At 36.3% G+C, this 17,614-nt stretch overlaps 3 protein-coding genes across 5 annotated transcripts; 2 read left to right on the forward strand and 1 right to left on the reverse strand.

The window, feature by feature from the left end:
• Positions 1–902: 902 nt before the first annotated feature.
• Positions 903–3,346, forward strand: LOC133697183 (PLASMODESMATA CALLOSE-BINDING PROTEIN 3-like). Its single transcript, XM_062119589.1, has 4 exons — positions 903–1,197; positions 1,624–1,866; positions 1,961–2,003; positions 2,687–3,346. The coding sequence occupies exons 1-4, from the start codon at positions 1,146–1,148 to the stop codon at positions 2,991–2,993; spliced, it is 645 nt and encodes a 214-aa protein (XP_061975573.1). The 5' UTR covers positions 903–1,145; the 3' UTR covers positions 2,994–3,346.
• A 1,246-nt stretch (positions 3,347–4,592) lies between these two features.
• LOC133697182 (alpha/beta hydrolase domain-containing protein VTE7-like) lies at positions 4,593–8,386 on the reverse strand. Of its 3 annotated transcripts, none has more exons than XM_062119587.1 (11): positions 8,104–8,386; positions 7,726–7,820; positions 7,546–7,643; positions 7,362–7,411; positions 7,049–7,144; positions 6,805–6,894; positions 5,861–5,953; positions 5,592–5,687; positions 5,296–5,361; positions 4,905–5,054; positions 4,593–4,824 (listed from the first exon to the last, which is right to left on the reverse strand). In XM_062119587.1, the coding sequence occupies exons 1-11, from the start codon at positions 8,269–8,271 to the stop codon at positions 4,816–4,818; spliced, it is 1,011 nt and encodes a 336-aa protein (XP_061975571.1). In that variant the 5' UTR covers positions 8,272–8,386; the 3' UTR covers positions 4,593–4,815. The 3 variants fall into 3 exon arrangements, with proteins under 3 accessions (XP_061975571.1, XP_061975570.1, XP_061975572.1); XM_062119586.1 differs by having other exon boundaries at positions 8,098–8,386; XM_062119588.1 differs by having other exon boundaries at positions 4,593–5,054.
• A 5,242-nt stretch (positions 8,387–13,628) lies between these two features.
• On the forward strand, positions 13,629–16,774 carry LOC133696121 (uncharacterized). The gene is made up of 9 exons (XM_062118173.1): positions 13,629–13,823; positions 14,459–14,579; positions 14,661–14,728; positions 14,813–14,872; positions 14,999–15,157; positions 15,328–15,474; positions 15,902–16,116; positions 16,217–16,325; positions 16,416–16,774. Exons 1-9 carry the CDS (start codon positions 13,710–13,712, stop codon positions 16,509–16,511), a joined length of 1,089 nt encoding a protein of 362 aa, XP_061974157.1. The 5' UTR covers positions 13,629–13,709; the 3' UTR covers positions 16,512–16,774.
• The last annotated feature ends 840 nt before the right edge of the window (positions 16,775–17,614 follow it).

The following is a 17,614-nucleotide window of genomic DNA, read 5'->3' on the forward strand; positions in this document are numbered from 1 at the left end:
GAGATGGGTTGCTCCGGCCAGGAGGCTGAGTTCCAGATAAAAACGAAAAATTATACAATTCATGTACCTTGAGGCAGCACTTATACTTCATGTACCTTTTAATTTTGACCCCTGAACTTGAACCACATTTCTAGCTAGCACCCGGAAAAAATTATTCCAACTCTTGAAAAATATGTCTTTTGATGGTTAATTTTTTTGGTTGGTTTATATAATCACTCGGTTTTTTTAAGAGCAAAAACAAATATGCCACGCCAAGTTGGCCAAGTTGGTGATTGTTCGTTACTCCTTTTTTTTTCAGATTTTAGATTGGTTTGAAAAACATCCACCCAGGTCAGGAGGGTTGGTGTTTGTAATGTAGTTTTTGGGTTTTTTCTTTTAAAAAATATAGCTTTTGGATATTTTTCGAGTTATGTCGGATTAGTCAAGTTCTAAATTGTTCTAACCAGTTTAGCGGATCTCTTTAAAATAACTGTATTCTCAGTTTTGGGCCTTTTCAGACCCGGCTAAGACTCGAATTCCAGATCAACCCGCCACCCCAGGAAAGTAGACTAGTACTTACTACCAATTTATACACGGATCGTTTTTAATAGTGCATCTAAATGAGATGCTGATGCTGATACCTCCCAAACAAACACAAGAAAAAAGAAAAGGAAGGGACACCACACGGCGCGAGCTCATTGTGACAGCACAAAGAGAACCAAGAACATACACGTCGGCCCCCCTCAGTACAGGACCAGACCACCAACCTAAACCAGGTTGGGTCCTTTCTGGTTAAGTTTTAATCATGCACATGAGTTTATGACCGTTGTGAAACTAAAACAACACTCAACAGTCACATACGTGACAAGTACTCCCGCTTCCTCTCTTCCCTATAAACACACTTCCATTTACATGGAGATAGTATTAAAATAACTGTCTTAATACGAAAGTGATAAAAAAGAAGTGTAAAAAATACAGACACCCCCACTACCCCACCGTCACTCCTCATTTTATTGTCTAGAAATCTCCATCCCCCAGCACCACTCCCACTAAAATCACTCTCTCTCTCCCTCCCTTCTAACACTCACTGCCTTTCATCTTTGAAGTTCTATCCTCTCTAAAGTACATCTGTTTCTCATATTTTAGCACACGAACCCGCATCATTCATGGCTGTTTTAGTGTTTTTAGGTCTTTTCTTGGCCCTCACTGGCCATTCAAGTAAGTTAATTGGATTTTTTGTGTTCTTGCTTTCCTTCTTTTGCAATCTTTTGGTTGAAAAAGTTTTTAAGGACTTCATAAATGGAATGTTCATTTTTTAGACGGGGTCTTTTTCATCTTTTAAAGTGATCTCCTATCTTGTTTTCTTGGTTCTTCTACCAGTACGATTCAACTGAAAGAAAGAGTTTTTATATTTTCTCCCCCTAGAATTTTCCATTCTTTCTATATTTTTTATTACTCCAGGGAAAATTTTAGCTTAAATCCATGATAATCTGTAGACTGGTGACGATCCCCCAGTGTTTCTTTTAATTCGTCGATTTATTTTGGAGCTCTTTTTTTTTATTAATTTCTAGTTATCTTCAGGAGAAAAAGGGTGTGGTTTTGTGTGAACTAACAGATTTGTTGGTTTTTCATTTTCTGTTGTAGGTGCTACTTACTGCATATGCAAGGATGGGGTTGGTGACACACAGCTGCAAAAGAGCCTGGATTATGCTTGTGGAGCCGGAGCTGACTGTACCCAAATCATTCAAAATGCCCCCTGTTACCAGCCCAACACTGTAAAAGATCACTGCAGCTATGCTGTTAACAGCTACTTCCAGAAGAAGGGCCAAGCTGTTGGGAGCTGTGATTTTTCAGGAACTGCCATGACTAGTGCCACTCCCCCTCAAAGTAAGTCAAGTCCCACAATGCACCCATCTCTTATCCAACTATCTTTTGGTGGCACTAACTCGCTCCTTGTTTTGTATGTTTCTGTAATATGCAGATGTAGCCTCTGGGTGTACATATCCTGCATCTGCAACTCCAAGGTATTGTTTTTTTTAAAGAAAACTCGGTGATTTTGACATCCTGTGTTGGTGATTTCTCTGTCAATTTTGGATCTTTCCAGATTTTATTTTGCTATTGTGTTTAAATGAAGTTTTTACTGTGCGTGGAGTGTGAATCTGGTTTAAAGCTTTGGATACCTTTTTTTTTTACTTCAGACTTCAGAGAACTTTTACCAAAGTTAATTTTTTTGTGACCGGGAATCAATAAGCTGATGAATCCTGGTGCTGTTAATCATGAATCTAGCCTCCAGCTGTCTCTTTCTCTTTCTCTTTCTGACTTTCTGCGCTTGCGTGTCAACCTTGTACGATCCACATGGTAGATTTGAACTGTGTTTTCTTGCACAAGCAGCATAAGAAAAATATCGTTTCTTTAATGCTGGTTTAAGAGAAATATTTGGACGGTGGTTAAGAAAAGGTAGATCTATCATTCACGCTTTAACATCTTGCATTGACATATCTTTATAGGTCAGGGGCTGCATTGTCCTTACAGTTTGAGCTGTGTCCTGATGACGATATTTCATCCTTGCCCAAGATTTTGATTCTAAATCTCTCAGCTTGACATATGTTTTCCACATGTTAAGTGCAGATGATGCAACATTTGTGCAGATTATATTTTTCCGAAGTTTGGTATAATCATTTTCTGGTTTCTCCTTTTGTTTTTACAGCACAGGGACAGGCAACACCCCAACAACCACCACTCCAAGCACAGGCACAACACCCACCGGCACAGGCACAACACCTACCGGCACGGGCACCGGCACCGGCACCGGCACCGGCACAGGCACAGGCACAGGCACAGGCACACCTTCATCTATAATTCCTACCCCGCCTTCATCAGTGTTCAACTCAGGATTGGGCCCAACTGGTTTCAATGATAATAGTAGTGAGGCTCCTGCTTTTAAGGGCACTAACTTGTGGTTCATTGCATCTTTGACCCTCTTGTTTTCAGGCATATTTTTGTTGTGGGGTTGACGGTGAGAAGCTAAAGGGGGGGCAAGGCGGTGGGGGTGGGGTTTGATGTGTAGATTTGATTTTGCAACGGAAGGATGGGTAGGCATGTAATTTTACGTTGGGGTTGTGGGGGTCATCTAGAGCCAAACCTCACTAGGGTTTTTTGGCTCTTTCCCTCCACCTATGTGAAAAAGCTAGGAATTTGATTCCTATCGAGTGGATGATATGACTGCTGTTGGGGAACCTGATCTCTTCTTTTTAGAATTTCTCCTTTTGTATATCTAGAGAGAGGTTGTAGTATTTTTTTATATTAATCTAATGAAAAGTTGGCCCATCCACCACCCCCAGTTTCTGGCAGTGGTTATTTTTGAAAATTTTAATTTTAATTTTATTTTTAAATTAATATGTTTTTAATGTGATGTATAAAATAATTTTTAAAAAATAAAAACAAATATTATTTTAAGATGTTACAACATTTTTCTTTTTTAATCCACACCCACTTTAATTATTCTTGCTCACTGCTTAGCCGTGGTTGCCTTTCTTCGAAATTGTTACGATCCGATTAAAGTGCAGCATGGACGATGCAATTATTAGTGTGTTTTTTTAACCGTTAATGGCATCATTTTTGTTTTCTCTGGCCTGCTCTTATGGCCATGTGGTTGGTGGAGGCTTTTATATTGGTCGGCGTTATACGGAAAGGAATTTCCTTGTGAACTTCTGGTAGAACAGCTTTGCGTAATAAAAACTATGGTATAGATTGTTGCGGGGGATGGTGTCAAAAAGTATAACGAAGAAGAATTTGCAACTTTGCTAGCCTACAAATTCGACAATCAATGTCGTAGGAGAGAGCACGACATTTGAGCCGCCTACCAACTCGGAGACGCATCGCAGTATGTTTCTTGACGATGATTTTTTTAACTGGATCAATGATTTAAAAGTCACACAAGTTTTATCGATGATGCCAGGCCAATATAAAGGAAGCAGTGCGAAATTACTATAGCAGCATCCTGGACGTATAACTTCACAAAATTGTATGAGGATCTGCATCCTGGACGTATAACTTCACAAAATTGTATGAGCCATCCATATGAAATGAGTGGTTCCGCGTAGTAGTTTTTGCTCATGCAATTTGTAGGAGAGAAGGGGGTAGCTCTTCAATCCGTGCCTATCGTGTTATATTTTACTACATGTATATGGCTGAATTAAAGTTTGCCTTGTCCTCCAAAAAACTAGCTCGTCTGTTCATGATTTATTTGTCTTGGAGCATAACTGCTTGGAGAGACGAAATCAAGATACTCAGCAGGATATCGGTAAAACTACAAATATTGTTAATCAAGAAAAAGAATACGTGATACAAACAAGATACACTTGGACAAGAAAAACCCGTAATCGAAAACCTACTTTTTATTTTTTATATTCAACTGCTTTTCCGCAGCCAGGAATGATTTGAATTTCTTCTTTGAGGTGGTGAATGTGTATATGGGGATGTGGGAGCTAAGTCTATTCTTTCCTGTTTTGTTGATTGGCATATTGACATTAAACTTTTCAATCTAGTTAACGACAACGATGTGTGGTTTTGTATGAGATTCTCCATTCAATAACTACATTGAAAATCTTAGATCAACCTCCAACATCGCAGCAAGATTCCCATTTCCACACCCACAAATTAATATGCTGAGTTACGGATTTACTCTTGCACCAAAATACTTTGCAATTTGAAACAACGAGCAACATATTCATAGACACAAAATGGCATTGAGTTCATCTACGTCTTCTTGTTCCGGGAGTGCGTTGATTGTAGGCAACAAAACTTAAAGACTATCCCCTGACCTCTTCGATGTTCTTACTCTCCCTGCTTCAAATTGCTTTGAATGTTTGGTGGAAGCACAAATCTCTTCCAAAATTTAAAACTAATTGTGATTGGATTCAAACCTGAGAAACACTTTGAGCTTCTTTATTGCTATCTTCTCCCACAAAATCCAGAATCAATTTGGCAACAGAGTTGGGCTTTTCCACATGAGGAAGGTGGCCACAATCTGGAATTTGGCGTATGACAGCATCTGGTAGTTCACAGTGCAATCTCTGCATGATGTGATTTAAAGAGCCGCGTGAGTTAATGAGTTTGTTTCCCATTGAATCGATTGGACAGTATGGTAGAGAGATTCATTTAGCAGAAAGTCAAGTTGGTTGTGAGCATCCAAAAAGTTTCACACTGGCAAGTTTCGTGAAAGGCCAAGGACAGATTTTTACAAATGTGTTACACGCTTTGTTTCAAGTTCATCAATCGTATCAATGCACAGGAAGATGTTAAGCAAGTACTAACCACAGCCAACTTGTTGCTAATGATCTGATCATCCTCACCCCAAATGATAAGGGTCTTCTGCTTGACCTGCATAAGAAATTTGTCAAGCATTTTTAGGAAATTGCTTGGAAATCAGGACAACTTGATGCACGAACCAAAAGCACAGATTAAAGACTTCAAGGAGTTATTTGCATTCTTCCAGCCTGACACTCCAGTCCAAAAGTGCTAGTTACACGGATTCGACATTCCATGGCACCCTTTTATGCTAATTGGCAAGATCAAAGCATTTATTTACTTCATGACACATTAACAAGTACCTTTTTTATCTGGGCACTGACATTATAACCACCAGTATTCATAAAATTTACAGTTGCATCCTCCCACCAAGGATATAGACAATGCAATCTGCCCACCTGGTTACATCCACAACCAATAAGAAAGAGAGAATTAAATCCAATATGACTCTAGCAAAACTTTGTGATGGCAAGTACCTGTGTGTGTGTGTGTGTGTGTGTGTGTGTGTACATATATTTATAGTGAAACAACAATAGTTTGATAAGTTTCGTTTCTGGGAAGAAACCCTCACGTTCATCCAGTCTATGCTGGTGTTTAATGGTAGACTATTGAATGCGATAAGATTAGCATATAAGCGCAAGGGGGTGCTCTTCAGTAGATAAACCTGGTTCAAAGAAGTGCTTATGGTTATAGAAGCAATAAATACAATTAACAAAAAATGAAAGAGGGGGGCACAAATATCATGCAACAAAAGAAGAGTGTGTTGGAGTAGGAAGGAACACGTGGGTGGCATGATGTCACTCACTCTCTCAAACATGTTCACAGCCCGCACAACTATGGAATAGGACTGGAAGAAAAAGGAAAAAGCTTCTGCTCAATTTTGTTCTAGAAATCATCCGCAGATGGGACTTCTCATCAAGCCTACTGGGCTCTGATATGTTTTCATGTGAAACTGGTTGTTGAGCTAACAAAATATAGAGGCTCTTGCTCAGTATTTTACTTATCCTATCACTGAGGTGTACTTGAACTTTTTTGGTATATCAAAACTAAAATCTCTCTACTTATTCAAGAAGCACCAACATTGACTTCAGACTGTAAATTCTATGTGATTAAGTAATCATTTTAACAGTTAAGTGGCAATTCAAGGAAAAAAGAATGAGCAATGACGGCGCCATTAGATATATAAAATTAACCAAAAGAAGGGAGAATGAGAAGTCACTTAGTGTTTAACCAAAAGAAGGGAGAATGAGAAGTCACTTAGTGTAGCCATTTGACGAACAACAAAGATCACATGCATGTAAAATAACAGTGGTGAAAATTGCATCAGTTAAATTGAAGAATGTCAGGACCAAGAACAAATCCTAGAGAACTTTTGTTGAGTCATCGACGCAATAAAGCGAAAATATCATGTATAATCAGTGGAGATGACCCTAGATAGAGTTGAGTCGAAAAGAATTAACGTAGACAACAAATATTGAGCATTCAAGACATTGTTCAGTTGAGTAGAAGACTTACCCCAGCATATGCTATAGCTCTAGGTAACTTTGCCAGGTTCCCTGTGTCTTCAGCATATACACTCGCGTCAATCAACACTAACTTTTCTACCTGAAAATAGAGCTAAACATTTGAGTTTCATGGCACAAATAGATGCAGTAACTTTGGCTACTGCCAGTAAAAGATGTATAATGATTGGCTAGTAACTTCTCCTGAATAGATGGATGGCACATGTGTAGGTGCTCAGTTACCGAGAGCTACTTACTGCTTCAGGATGATTGACAGCAAAGTCAATTGCAACAGCAGCACCAAGGCTTGGTCCAATCAATATGATGGGTCTTCTGATATAGGATTTCCAGAGCTGCAGTTAAAATGAGATGACCCAAATTACTTTTAGCATAATGGATACAATCACTAAATTCTGCAAAGACTGGTTTCTGCAACCTAACTAAGGAAGCCTCTAACTGATCCTTCCATTCTGATAGAGGAAATAACAGGCAAGGATAGATTGAAAATTTCATATTAGAGCAGAAAAGGGCTGCGGATTGAACATAAAGTGAACTTGATAGTTGAAGTACCTGATACAAGTGCTCACGCTTAGATACAACATCACATGATGGAAGTCTCTCTGGCAAGCACACAAAAAAACAGGAGATATTACAATCATGGTGTGGGAGGTTGGGAAAAAGAAAGAAAGAAAGAAAGAATAACAAGCTAGAACTTCCATAATTAGAAAAAGGAGGCAAGAGATGCAAAACAAACCCAAATCAGAGAAACCCCAGCCAAGAACATCGACAGCCCAAGTCTCTAAACCAGTCTCCTCTAGCAGTGGAAATGTGTATCTCCATTCTAAACAGGAACTGAATTATAACATGTAGTGAACTTTAAAGGCCACATATTTGCAGTTATTCTCAAAACAATGTTACTGAGTATATCATGTACCTGTCAAAACCATGGAGGAGAACCACTGGACTTCCCTCACTCTGTATTAAAGGCTTCACACAACTACTCATGATACTTCTGTCTGCAAACCCCACCTGCATTGTCAGTGGATCATATGCAGTTGGGATGTCTTGGAAATTCGAAGCAAGCAAAAGCGTTACAAAATTTTGATATCGAAAGGTGTGTTCTTGCTAATTATAAATCAACAAAACCTGAAAAATCAGGAATTTTTTTTGGAATTTGCTGTTAAAAATAAGAAAAGGCCATTTTCCCAGCAAGCATAATATTCACAATTAAGTAGCCACACAACAATATATCAAACCAACAAGCAAAGAGAGAGGGTATCAAATACATAGTGAAAGTGAGAATTACGCTTACTGGCAGCCTCTCAATTCTGGTAGCAAGCCTTCTTGCAAATGGGTCTTTGATATTTTCAACCTCTTTGGGTAGAAAAGAAGGGAAATTGCTACACTGAACTGTAAAGAGTTTCACATGGGCTCTGCGTTTTGTAGGCACTAATGCAGGGCTGGCTGTGAGGGTGAGCATCTCTGTCACCCGCAGGTTGAACTCGTATTGCCGGTTGCTCGCTGCTCACCTTATCCTTCTGTCAAACCGTGAAGAAGGAAGAGCTTCATATTCGTGTGGCCTTAACTGTGAAACCGTTGATCTATATATATAAGCAAGTAAAAATTATTACAGTGGTTATTTTGGATCTTTTAACCAGATCGGAATCATCATTCATTTATGGTAATCATTCAGAATCACCTTCTAAGTTCTAACACAAGAAATCTGAATTCTAGCAGTTACTGTGACCCGCGGCCAAAAAATTTGTACGGAAAACATGAATGTTTAGGCAATGATATTATTTGTAAAGAATCAAGAAAAATTCCACGCTTGAGTTATTAATTTAATTAAATTGAATAAAATCAAGTAATTTAATAGTTTGTTTTAAAGTATTAGCAATAATTGTAAATGAATTGTACAAAAAAATATTTGCTAACAATCAACTAAAATAAATAAGATGTTAATATTATATCTGGAAAAAAAAAACATAGTCGGAGATTCATTGTCATTTTACCGTTGATAATGTTCACAACCAAAAAACCTTGTTAAAACAGTACAAACCCCACGGAAAAAATTACTGACGATATTAAAAAAACCCGCATGAGTCATTAGAGCAAGCGGGTGATCTGCTACTTTTTCCTTATATCGATTATCAAGCCAAATTGGCAACCAGAGTGTTAGGCCTCGACTATGCTGTGCTAATTTGAGACTGATCATCTCGGCATTCACTGGGGGCTGCAGCTATCTAGCAGAACTATGACCATGCCAACGCAGTTAGCTTGCTGTAGCAAAGAAAACAAAACACGGCAGGCGTACCTCTCAGTTACCTTGCCAGCGTAATTTCTTTGTTGTAAATTAAGCTCTCTTGTACATGCATAGACAAATGTATTGCCCATACATAGTTGTAAAGGAACCTGTTTAGCCTTTCAACTTGTAATCTCCATGCATACATAATTCAAAGAGTTGGTAAAAAACATAAATGCCAAAGAGGTTATGAGGACCACTAGTTATTATAATGAATGCCGTTGGTCACACCTTCACATTTCTCTTTGGACTTCCATGGTGAAGTTCTCTTTTACTGTGGTCATTCGAGAATTTTTATCTTCGATTAAACCCTTTTATGTCAATTGGCTTTAATTTGTTTAACAATACAAAATTAAAAGATAGAGGATCAAAAGACAGGGAAAGTAGGTGGCTACTTCAAAATATGTGCAAAAAAGTTCAGTTTGGCTGTTATACTTTTTAATTTGTTTTTTTTGTGTCCCTTTGGTTTTTGAAATTTCAATTTTGATCCGGAACTTCGATTTCTTATTTTTCAATCCTGGTTTGAGAGAAAGTCATCGAATTCTGATCGTAAAGAGAGAAAGTCTCCAAATTTTAATGATAAAGAGAGAAAGTCTCGGTTGACATTAATTCGAGTCATGAAAATAGTCAATCTTGATGTCAATGAGTTATATTCAATGAGAGAAGTTTTACTTAAGTGTTATTTGATCTAGGGGTGATCATTTTCGGTTCGATTTGGTTTTTATCAAAAAAAGTAACCAAACTGAAATTAAAAAAAAAAACGAAATCGGTTCAAACCGATCGGTTTTGATTCGGTTTATTTTTTTAGACAAAAACCAGTTCAAAACAGTTTGACTTAGTTTTTTCAGTTTGGCTCGGTTTTTTTCCGGTTTGACTCGGTTTTTTCGGTTTCGAGCTTATAAAATCAAAATTGAATCGGTCAGTTTTTTTAAAATTTTAATTGATTTTTTTTCACGATTCGGTTTTTTTGGTTATTTTTTTTTGTTTTCTCGATTTTTTGATTTTTTTACTCATCCTAATTTGATTTTTCCATCATCTAAAATGGTAGATTTCAGTTTGAATTTTTTTTGTTTCGAGTTGATTTTAGATTTATAGATCAGTTTTAGAGTCCCCAGAGACTATATACAATTTTATCATGGTATATATGGTGCTTTATAAATGTTTTTGGTAAAAAAAAAAAGATGAAAATAGATTTCCAGGTAAAACAACCATCAACCTTAATTTTCAATCATCACCGTGCCCAAAATATGGGGAGAAGTAGTTGAAGTGTCGTTGACCCCTTGGGTTAAAAAAAATAATCATCCCAAGTGTGTAGGTCTAGGCAGAAGGCCAACGTGCCTTGGCTTGTTTTTAAGCCCAGGCGTACTGGGGCACCCATATCAATCCCACATATAATTTAATTATTTGATTTTTTTTTAATAAAATATAATATAATTTAAACTTAGCTTACAAATACACTTTAAAAAAAATATGTTCTTATAAAGCATTTTTTCTGTGCGGTTCTATTTAATTTTTTGTTCTCTTCAATTGTATTAAATCACTTTTTATGTGTGTTTTTTTTTATTTTATTAAATAAAACATTGCTTTCAAAAAACAATGTTATTGAATACAAACATGTTTATGATTCATGTTTTGAGATTGGATATTTACATTCATTTCTATCTCTCAATTTTTTAATTTATTCATTAGTTAAATATCGTTTGGTTTTTAATTGATTTTCACATAAAATGACAATTTGTTTTTTAATATGTACAATATTGTATAATATTTATTTTATTTTATTCAATTGATTTCATATGCATATCTATTTCATCATTAGATTAAATAAAAATTTATTTTAATAAATAAATTCATTAAATATAACCAGGTAAATGTTTTGTGTTGCGAGATCCAATATCTTAATCTATATCAATTTCTCAATTTTTCAGTTTAGTCTTTAGTTATTATTTATGATTTTTTTAACATTTATTGATATAGATTATTCTTGATGTATTTAATTAAAAGCATGTATAAAATTTTAAATTTATATTTAAATTTTTTTATGTCAAAAAAATATATTAGAAAAACATGTGTTTTTTTCTAAAAAAAAATACTCCGCTCGTGACAATAAACATGTGAGATAGCTAGTAAATAATTAAAATAGTGGTATAAGCAAAGTCCACTGTTTTTTTTTTTTTATAGCAACTTGGATATAAACTCGTGGTTAAGAAAAATAAACAATGTTATCACAAGGCATTATCAATGGCAACTTTTTTTCCCTTCAAAGGAAATTTCTCAGAGTTTATTTATTTATATATATAGGCGACGGTTTCTGAGCTATGTGATGAAAAATAGCTTATTTCTTATTATTTTATTATAATTGAGAAAACTAAAGTAAGTGAGACTCGAACTCGAGTCTTATTTTATAGAAAAAAACTAAAAGTTATCTGTCGTCATTCTATTGTTTTTCTACTATTTTAGAAAAGAACTGTATAGTTAGTAAGAAAATTATGATTTGGTTAAACGAAGCACGCATTAGGTATTTATGTGGTAAAGTATGAGGTCTGAGCTTCAAATCCTATTGTTTTTTTTGGACTCTTCCGTCTTCTTTCCTCGCAGAACTTGTCTTCATCGTGTTATTTTATTCTCAGATTTAGTTTCTTGTAATACTGGAAAACACACAGACTACCTATTTCGGGGTTTTTTTTAAAGCTTTTTCTGGAGTAAGAAATTGTCATAGCAATAAACTTTGAAGTCTATTAACTTACGAAAGATGTTTAAAAATGTGATAATAATTTTTTTTAAAATAATTTTTATTTAAAAATATATTAAAATAATATATATATTTTAAATTTTTTTAAAAAATATAAAATCAATCAAAATACAAGACTTCCACGTTGACGCGCGATGCCTTCTAAGAAAATCAAAGGCGCTGCTTTTCTTAACGGGCACCCAAAGTTAATAAATAGGCACAGTGACAAGAGGATGTAATTTTCTTAAAACCCAAAGACAGTGTTTTCTCCAGCAAGCCACTACCATGGATCCACAGCAACAAAGAGCGGGGGTTCCCCACCGTGGCCCTCCTCCTCAAACCGGCGATTTCTCTCCAATTCTCACCGTTTTCCTCTCAATTCCAGCGCATGGTCTCTGTATATCTGTCTCATATTCCAGCCCACAAATTGCCCAAATATAGAGCAAACACGCTGCCCAACACCAGACTAGACACTGCTAAAATTTGTAGCATTCAATGCTAGCAATAATAAGCTATTTTATAAATATGATGAAAGGTGCTAGTAATGGTGATCAAATGCTCGGTGAATTGAATAAAATAAAATAAAAGATAAATCACGTAAAATTTAGATCATTAATTACTATAGAAACTAGCTTTATATTTATCAAGTTGTTTTTTATAACAAATTTAGTATGTGTAATGCTAATACTTCTAATTATTATCTAGATAATTCCCTATTAAACAAGTTATGTGTAATGTTAATAGAATTCACATACAAAGCAAAACAACAGTTTAACAGCAATGATCCAAATATGTTGCAATAAAACATCAATAATAAATTAATTAGTAATAATATTTTGCTCAAAGTCCTGACAATTAGGGAGGGGCAACGGGGTGCTTCCTCGTAAGTACTGTTTACTGTTTGTCCAACAAAATCATGAAATTATAATATGTTTACTTTTCAGGATTTTCAAGCAAATGACATGTCCGGTGACTGCTACTCCATCGTAATTGAGATATATTTTTTTCTTTTTTATCCAGTTTGACAAGAGAGCCGCCCCAGGATAAGCTTTTTATCTCCTTTTACGTATAATATCTAGAGAGATATTTTGAAATAATCAATGATGTCTTTGAGATTGTGGTGATGGTGGTAGTGCTTTTTGTTTAGAAATATTTTAAAATATATATTTTTTATTTTTTAAAAATTATTTTTGACATAAATACATTAAAACTATCTAAAATCATAAAAAAAATTTATTTTAAATAAAAACCAAATTTTTAAAGAAATACGACGGGCATTTCTATTTCATTTGATTGCCACGGCAGCAAGAAAGGATTCTTCTAGTGGTAAATGGAATGGGAATGGCGAGCAGGAGAGAAATGAGAGATTTTTGTGGAGTCTAGGGTGTATAAAAAAAGGGGGGGGGGGTTTAGTTTTTTTTTTTAACTTAATGATAATTTTATAATTTTAACCTGGAATGAATTTTTAGTTATCAAATAAAATATAATAATAATTCTATAAATAATACAATTTTCTCTGATAAAAATAATTTTTAATTCAACCTGCGCGCAGGTAAATTGGCTAGTGAACGTTACTATAAGACAAAACTCTAAAATGAATATCATAAGTGACGAAGCAAGCGGGGAGCATCTATGAGACTATGACGTTTTCCCATATTCTTTTATTTTCCACAACGAAAGCAGGCTGTTCTCTTAGGGGACCCACGTGGAGAAAACAGCCACCAGGTCCTAATCCAACGATCATGATCTATTAAGACCGTAACTACATTCCCTGCTTGATAACACCCAACATCACACTGTCTCCATTTATAAACGCAAGATCTTCAGATTTTAATTAAAAAGAAAAAACCCAAAGTGAGTGTTTTCTCCAGCAAGCCCCCTTACCATGGATCCACAGCAACAAAGAGCAGCAATTCCCCAGCGCGGCCCTCCTCCTCAAACCGGCGATTTCTCTCCAATTCTCACTGTCTTCCTCTCCTTCATCGCCATCTTCGCCTTGGTAGTCGCTCTCTCACCAGTGTTTTAACTGTTTCAGCATCCTCTTTATATATAGCAGTGCTGTGAAATGCATGTTTATGTAGAAGGTCTGTAAAACGGTTTTTTTTTTTTGCTAAATAATGATTTTTTTGGTAATTAATGCCGTTCCAGGCTTTTTATAGATGAGAGCTTTTAATTATGTATTGAAAGTTGAAACAGGTGTGCTGCGTTGTCGTGGAGAATTTGATTATGATTTATTTTCCTCATTTGGTTTGATTTTCTAATTTTGCTATGTAGTTGCGCTAAAATTTAGGGATTTCCCAGTCTGTAAATGCATTATTATCTAAATGTTAGCTCAATAACCAGCTATGCTTAAGTTTAGTTGAATCGGACTGTGGTCTTCTATACCGAATTTGATGGTAAATTGACTTCATCAATCATCTCCCCAGCTTCTACATCCATCTTTCATTTCGAATTCGAATTGTTTCGTTGTTTAGTTCTCAACAGACCAAGATCATGAGTGGATGGATGCTCTTTAATATTTTTACTTTGTCTGGTTAACCTTATAGAAGTATGTTGAATTTTTATATAAGCTGGAATATATGCTACTTGAGAGTGGAGCCAAGGAATTTATGACGTTATATGGCAATATTATAGATAGTGATTCCATCGTCATCCAATATTAAGAATAGTTTATCCATCTTGCACCAAGTCCCAGAAGGTCATGTTGGGGTATATTGGAGAGGAGGTGCGCTTCTACAGACAGTTACAGATCCAGGTGTGAATACATGATTGTTTATCCAAGTTGCATTTAGTGTTCTGGCATTTTGCTTGTGGAATCATATTTTAAAATTTTCAGGTTTTCATCTAAAGTTGCCTCTGATAACCCAATATGAGCCTGTTCAGGTGACACTTCAGACAGATCAGGTACGTTTTATTTTCCAAGTCATGGATTGAGAGCTCTGCATTGCTGTTTTGACATTTGAATCCTTGTATCTCAAAAAAATGCAGGTTAGGGATATTCCATGTGGCACTAAAGGAGGAGTCATGATTAACTTTGAGAAAATCGAGGTGAGGCCATAAGTTGTGGCTTTTTGTTGACATCACAAGCAGCTTAAGGCTTGACAATCTCCATTTATATTTGCTGCCTTTTCCTCTTAATAAAATTTATGTGCATTCTTGAAATGCTTATCTCAGGTTGTCAATCGGCTTGGTAAGGAATATGTATATGAGACACTACTGAACTATGGCGTGCAGTATGACCACACATGGATATATGACAAGATTCATCATGAAATCAATCAGTTCTGCAGCTCTCATTCTCTTCAACAAGTTTATATTGATGTTTTTGATCAGGTGTGTTATGGAATTCTAAACAAGACATACTGTTTACCCAATAGATCATTCCCTGGATGGTGGTTGTGTCCATCAAGTATGCTTTTCAAATGTGTCTTAAAGTTGATTTATATTTCTTCCTCCTGCTTGTATCTATGTTGAGGAAAGATCAATTTCACTATCTTTCTCAGATTGATGAAAAGATGAAAGATGCTCTTCAAGGCGATTGCACACGTTATGCTCCTGGAATTGAAATAATAAGTGTGCGTGTCACAAAGCCTACCATTCCAGAAAGCATAAGAAAGAATTTCGAACAGATGGAAGAAGAACGCACTAAGGTATGCTACACTCTTCTCAGTCAAATGAGTTTGATCTTCATTCTTTTACTTTCCCTCCCCTGAAAGTTAGTTTGAGACATAAAAGATTATTTAGTTGGTGATGAAAATCTTTTCTGAGATTACTGTGGATATGAAGGCTCTCATTATTTAGTTGGTGATGAAAATCTTTTCTGAGATTACTGTGGATATGAAGGCTCTCTCTCTCTCTCGGACTGTTCATACATGTATGTTTTAAGGTTGTCTATTAATGTGGCGTTAGCAGAGTGATATAATGGTATTATGAACATCGTAGAACCTCATTCAACTGAGCAACTTGGATGCTATGGTGGGCACATTGAATTTGACATTCCTAGTTTTCTGTATGTGAAATATTTATCACGGATACATCTGTGAGAGTGATTGATTCAGATTGTGAATTGCTGTCTAGGTCTTAATTTCTATTGAGAGACAGAAATTTGTTGAGAAAGAGGCAGAGACAACAAAGAAGATGGCTATCAGTGAGGCTGAAAAGAATGCCAATGTGAGCAAGATTCTCATGGAACAGAAGTTGATGGAGAAAGACAGTGCAAGGCGGGAGCAAGAGATTGAGAATCAAATGTACATGGCTCATGAAAAGAGCCTGGCAGATGCTGCATTCTACCGGTGAAAACTCCGTGTTTCCTTTTTCATGTTGGTGTCTTTCAGTCGATTTCTTGAAAGTGGATTAATATACTTGCTCTCTCTCTCTCTCTCTCTCTCTCAGCGTCTTGAAAGAAGCTGAAGCAAACAAGTTGAAGCTTACTCCCCAGTTTCTCGAGCTGAAATTCATTGAAGCCATTGCTGATAATACAAAAATTTTCTTCGGGGACAAGGTTTTAATCTCTCTCTCTCACACACCATATGCACGCACATGGCTGCCCGCCCTAACTACACACAAATTTAACATGACATTCTTTTAACAGGTGCCGAACATGGTTCTTGATCAGAGACTGCTGGGAAATTTTCTGCAAGGGATGTCTGGAGGGATGGCTAGAGAAGTGGTCTCGGAAGAAGTGTGAAGAGAGAGATCGGGAATATAGGTTAAGAGGAGATCGGGAATATAGGTTCGATCTCCAATCTGTCCATTATGTGTGGCTGATAACTTTATTCCCATACTGCTGCCGATGATAAATTACTGATTGCATTCCGTTTAAGCTTGGTTTGGGGATGACCTATGCTTTTTGCCTTCTATTAGAAGGTTGCTACCAATGGTATATGCGTTACGTGTGTACTCTTTAATGTCATTGAGAGAAACAAGCTAGTTATGTTTTCTTAGGTTAAACATTCGTTTATATTGCTGCCCGTTCTCTATTTGCTCACTCATGACCAGTCCACACACTAAAATTGTAGTGTTACGCCGTAGTATTTGGTACAGAAGATTTGGAAGATTCCTTAATTTTAAGAGAAGGGAGACCAAAGTTTTGATTGTGACGCACTGGTCCCCCAAATTTCGTTAACTAGCCAATCTATTTGAGTGCGGACATCCTGCTCAAAAAAAAAAAAAAAATATGATGGGGGCCCTCTCGGAATGGATTTTCCAGAGCACAATGATGGTGACTAGGGAAGCGCAATAAAACAGGAGTTTTAGGAATTCTGAATGGCAAGGTGCAATGGGTGTCCAAGGAAATCGTCTACTAATTTTTGTTGCAACTTTACAAATGCTGCTCTGGCTCTTCGATTTTTTTCTTTTTTTTTAAAAAAAAAATAATGCTCCAGCTCTTTGATCCGCCTGGACTCCCTGGAGTCTTTGAAGAGGCCACAGAAAGAGAGCGTACGAGAAATGATTACATACATTTTGTCTCAAGCTGATAGTTGCGAGTAGAGTTTCCACAACACCAATCTGGATTTGCTCCAGCAAGAAGTAGTGGTGGCTGTTATCAATGGAATAGCTTGGGTAGAAATAAATGGAAATGCTGCTCTTAGATGAACAACAATGGAGGATAGAAACGGTTATAAGGACAGAGAAGGAAAGCACGATATGGTTTCCTGGATTCCATTTAATTCATTGTATTCAAAATATGCATGGCCAGACAAAGTCTGTTACAACTATATATATCCCGAGCGTTCTCTTCTTGAACTATTCCTCGGAACATACAGGAACAAAAGAGAATAAAAGGCAGCT

The sequence above is a fragment of the Populus nigra genome, chromosome 6, assembly GCF_951802175.1.
Source record: "Populus nigra chromosome 6, ddPopNigr1.1, whole genome shotgun sequence".
Classification (NCBI taxonomy): Eukaryota; Viridiplantae; Streptophyta; class Magnoliopsida; order Malpighiales; family Salicaceae; genus Populus; species Populus nigra.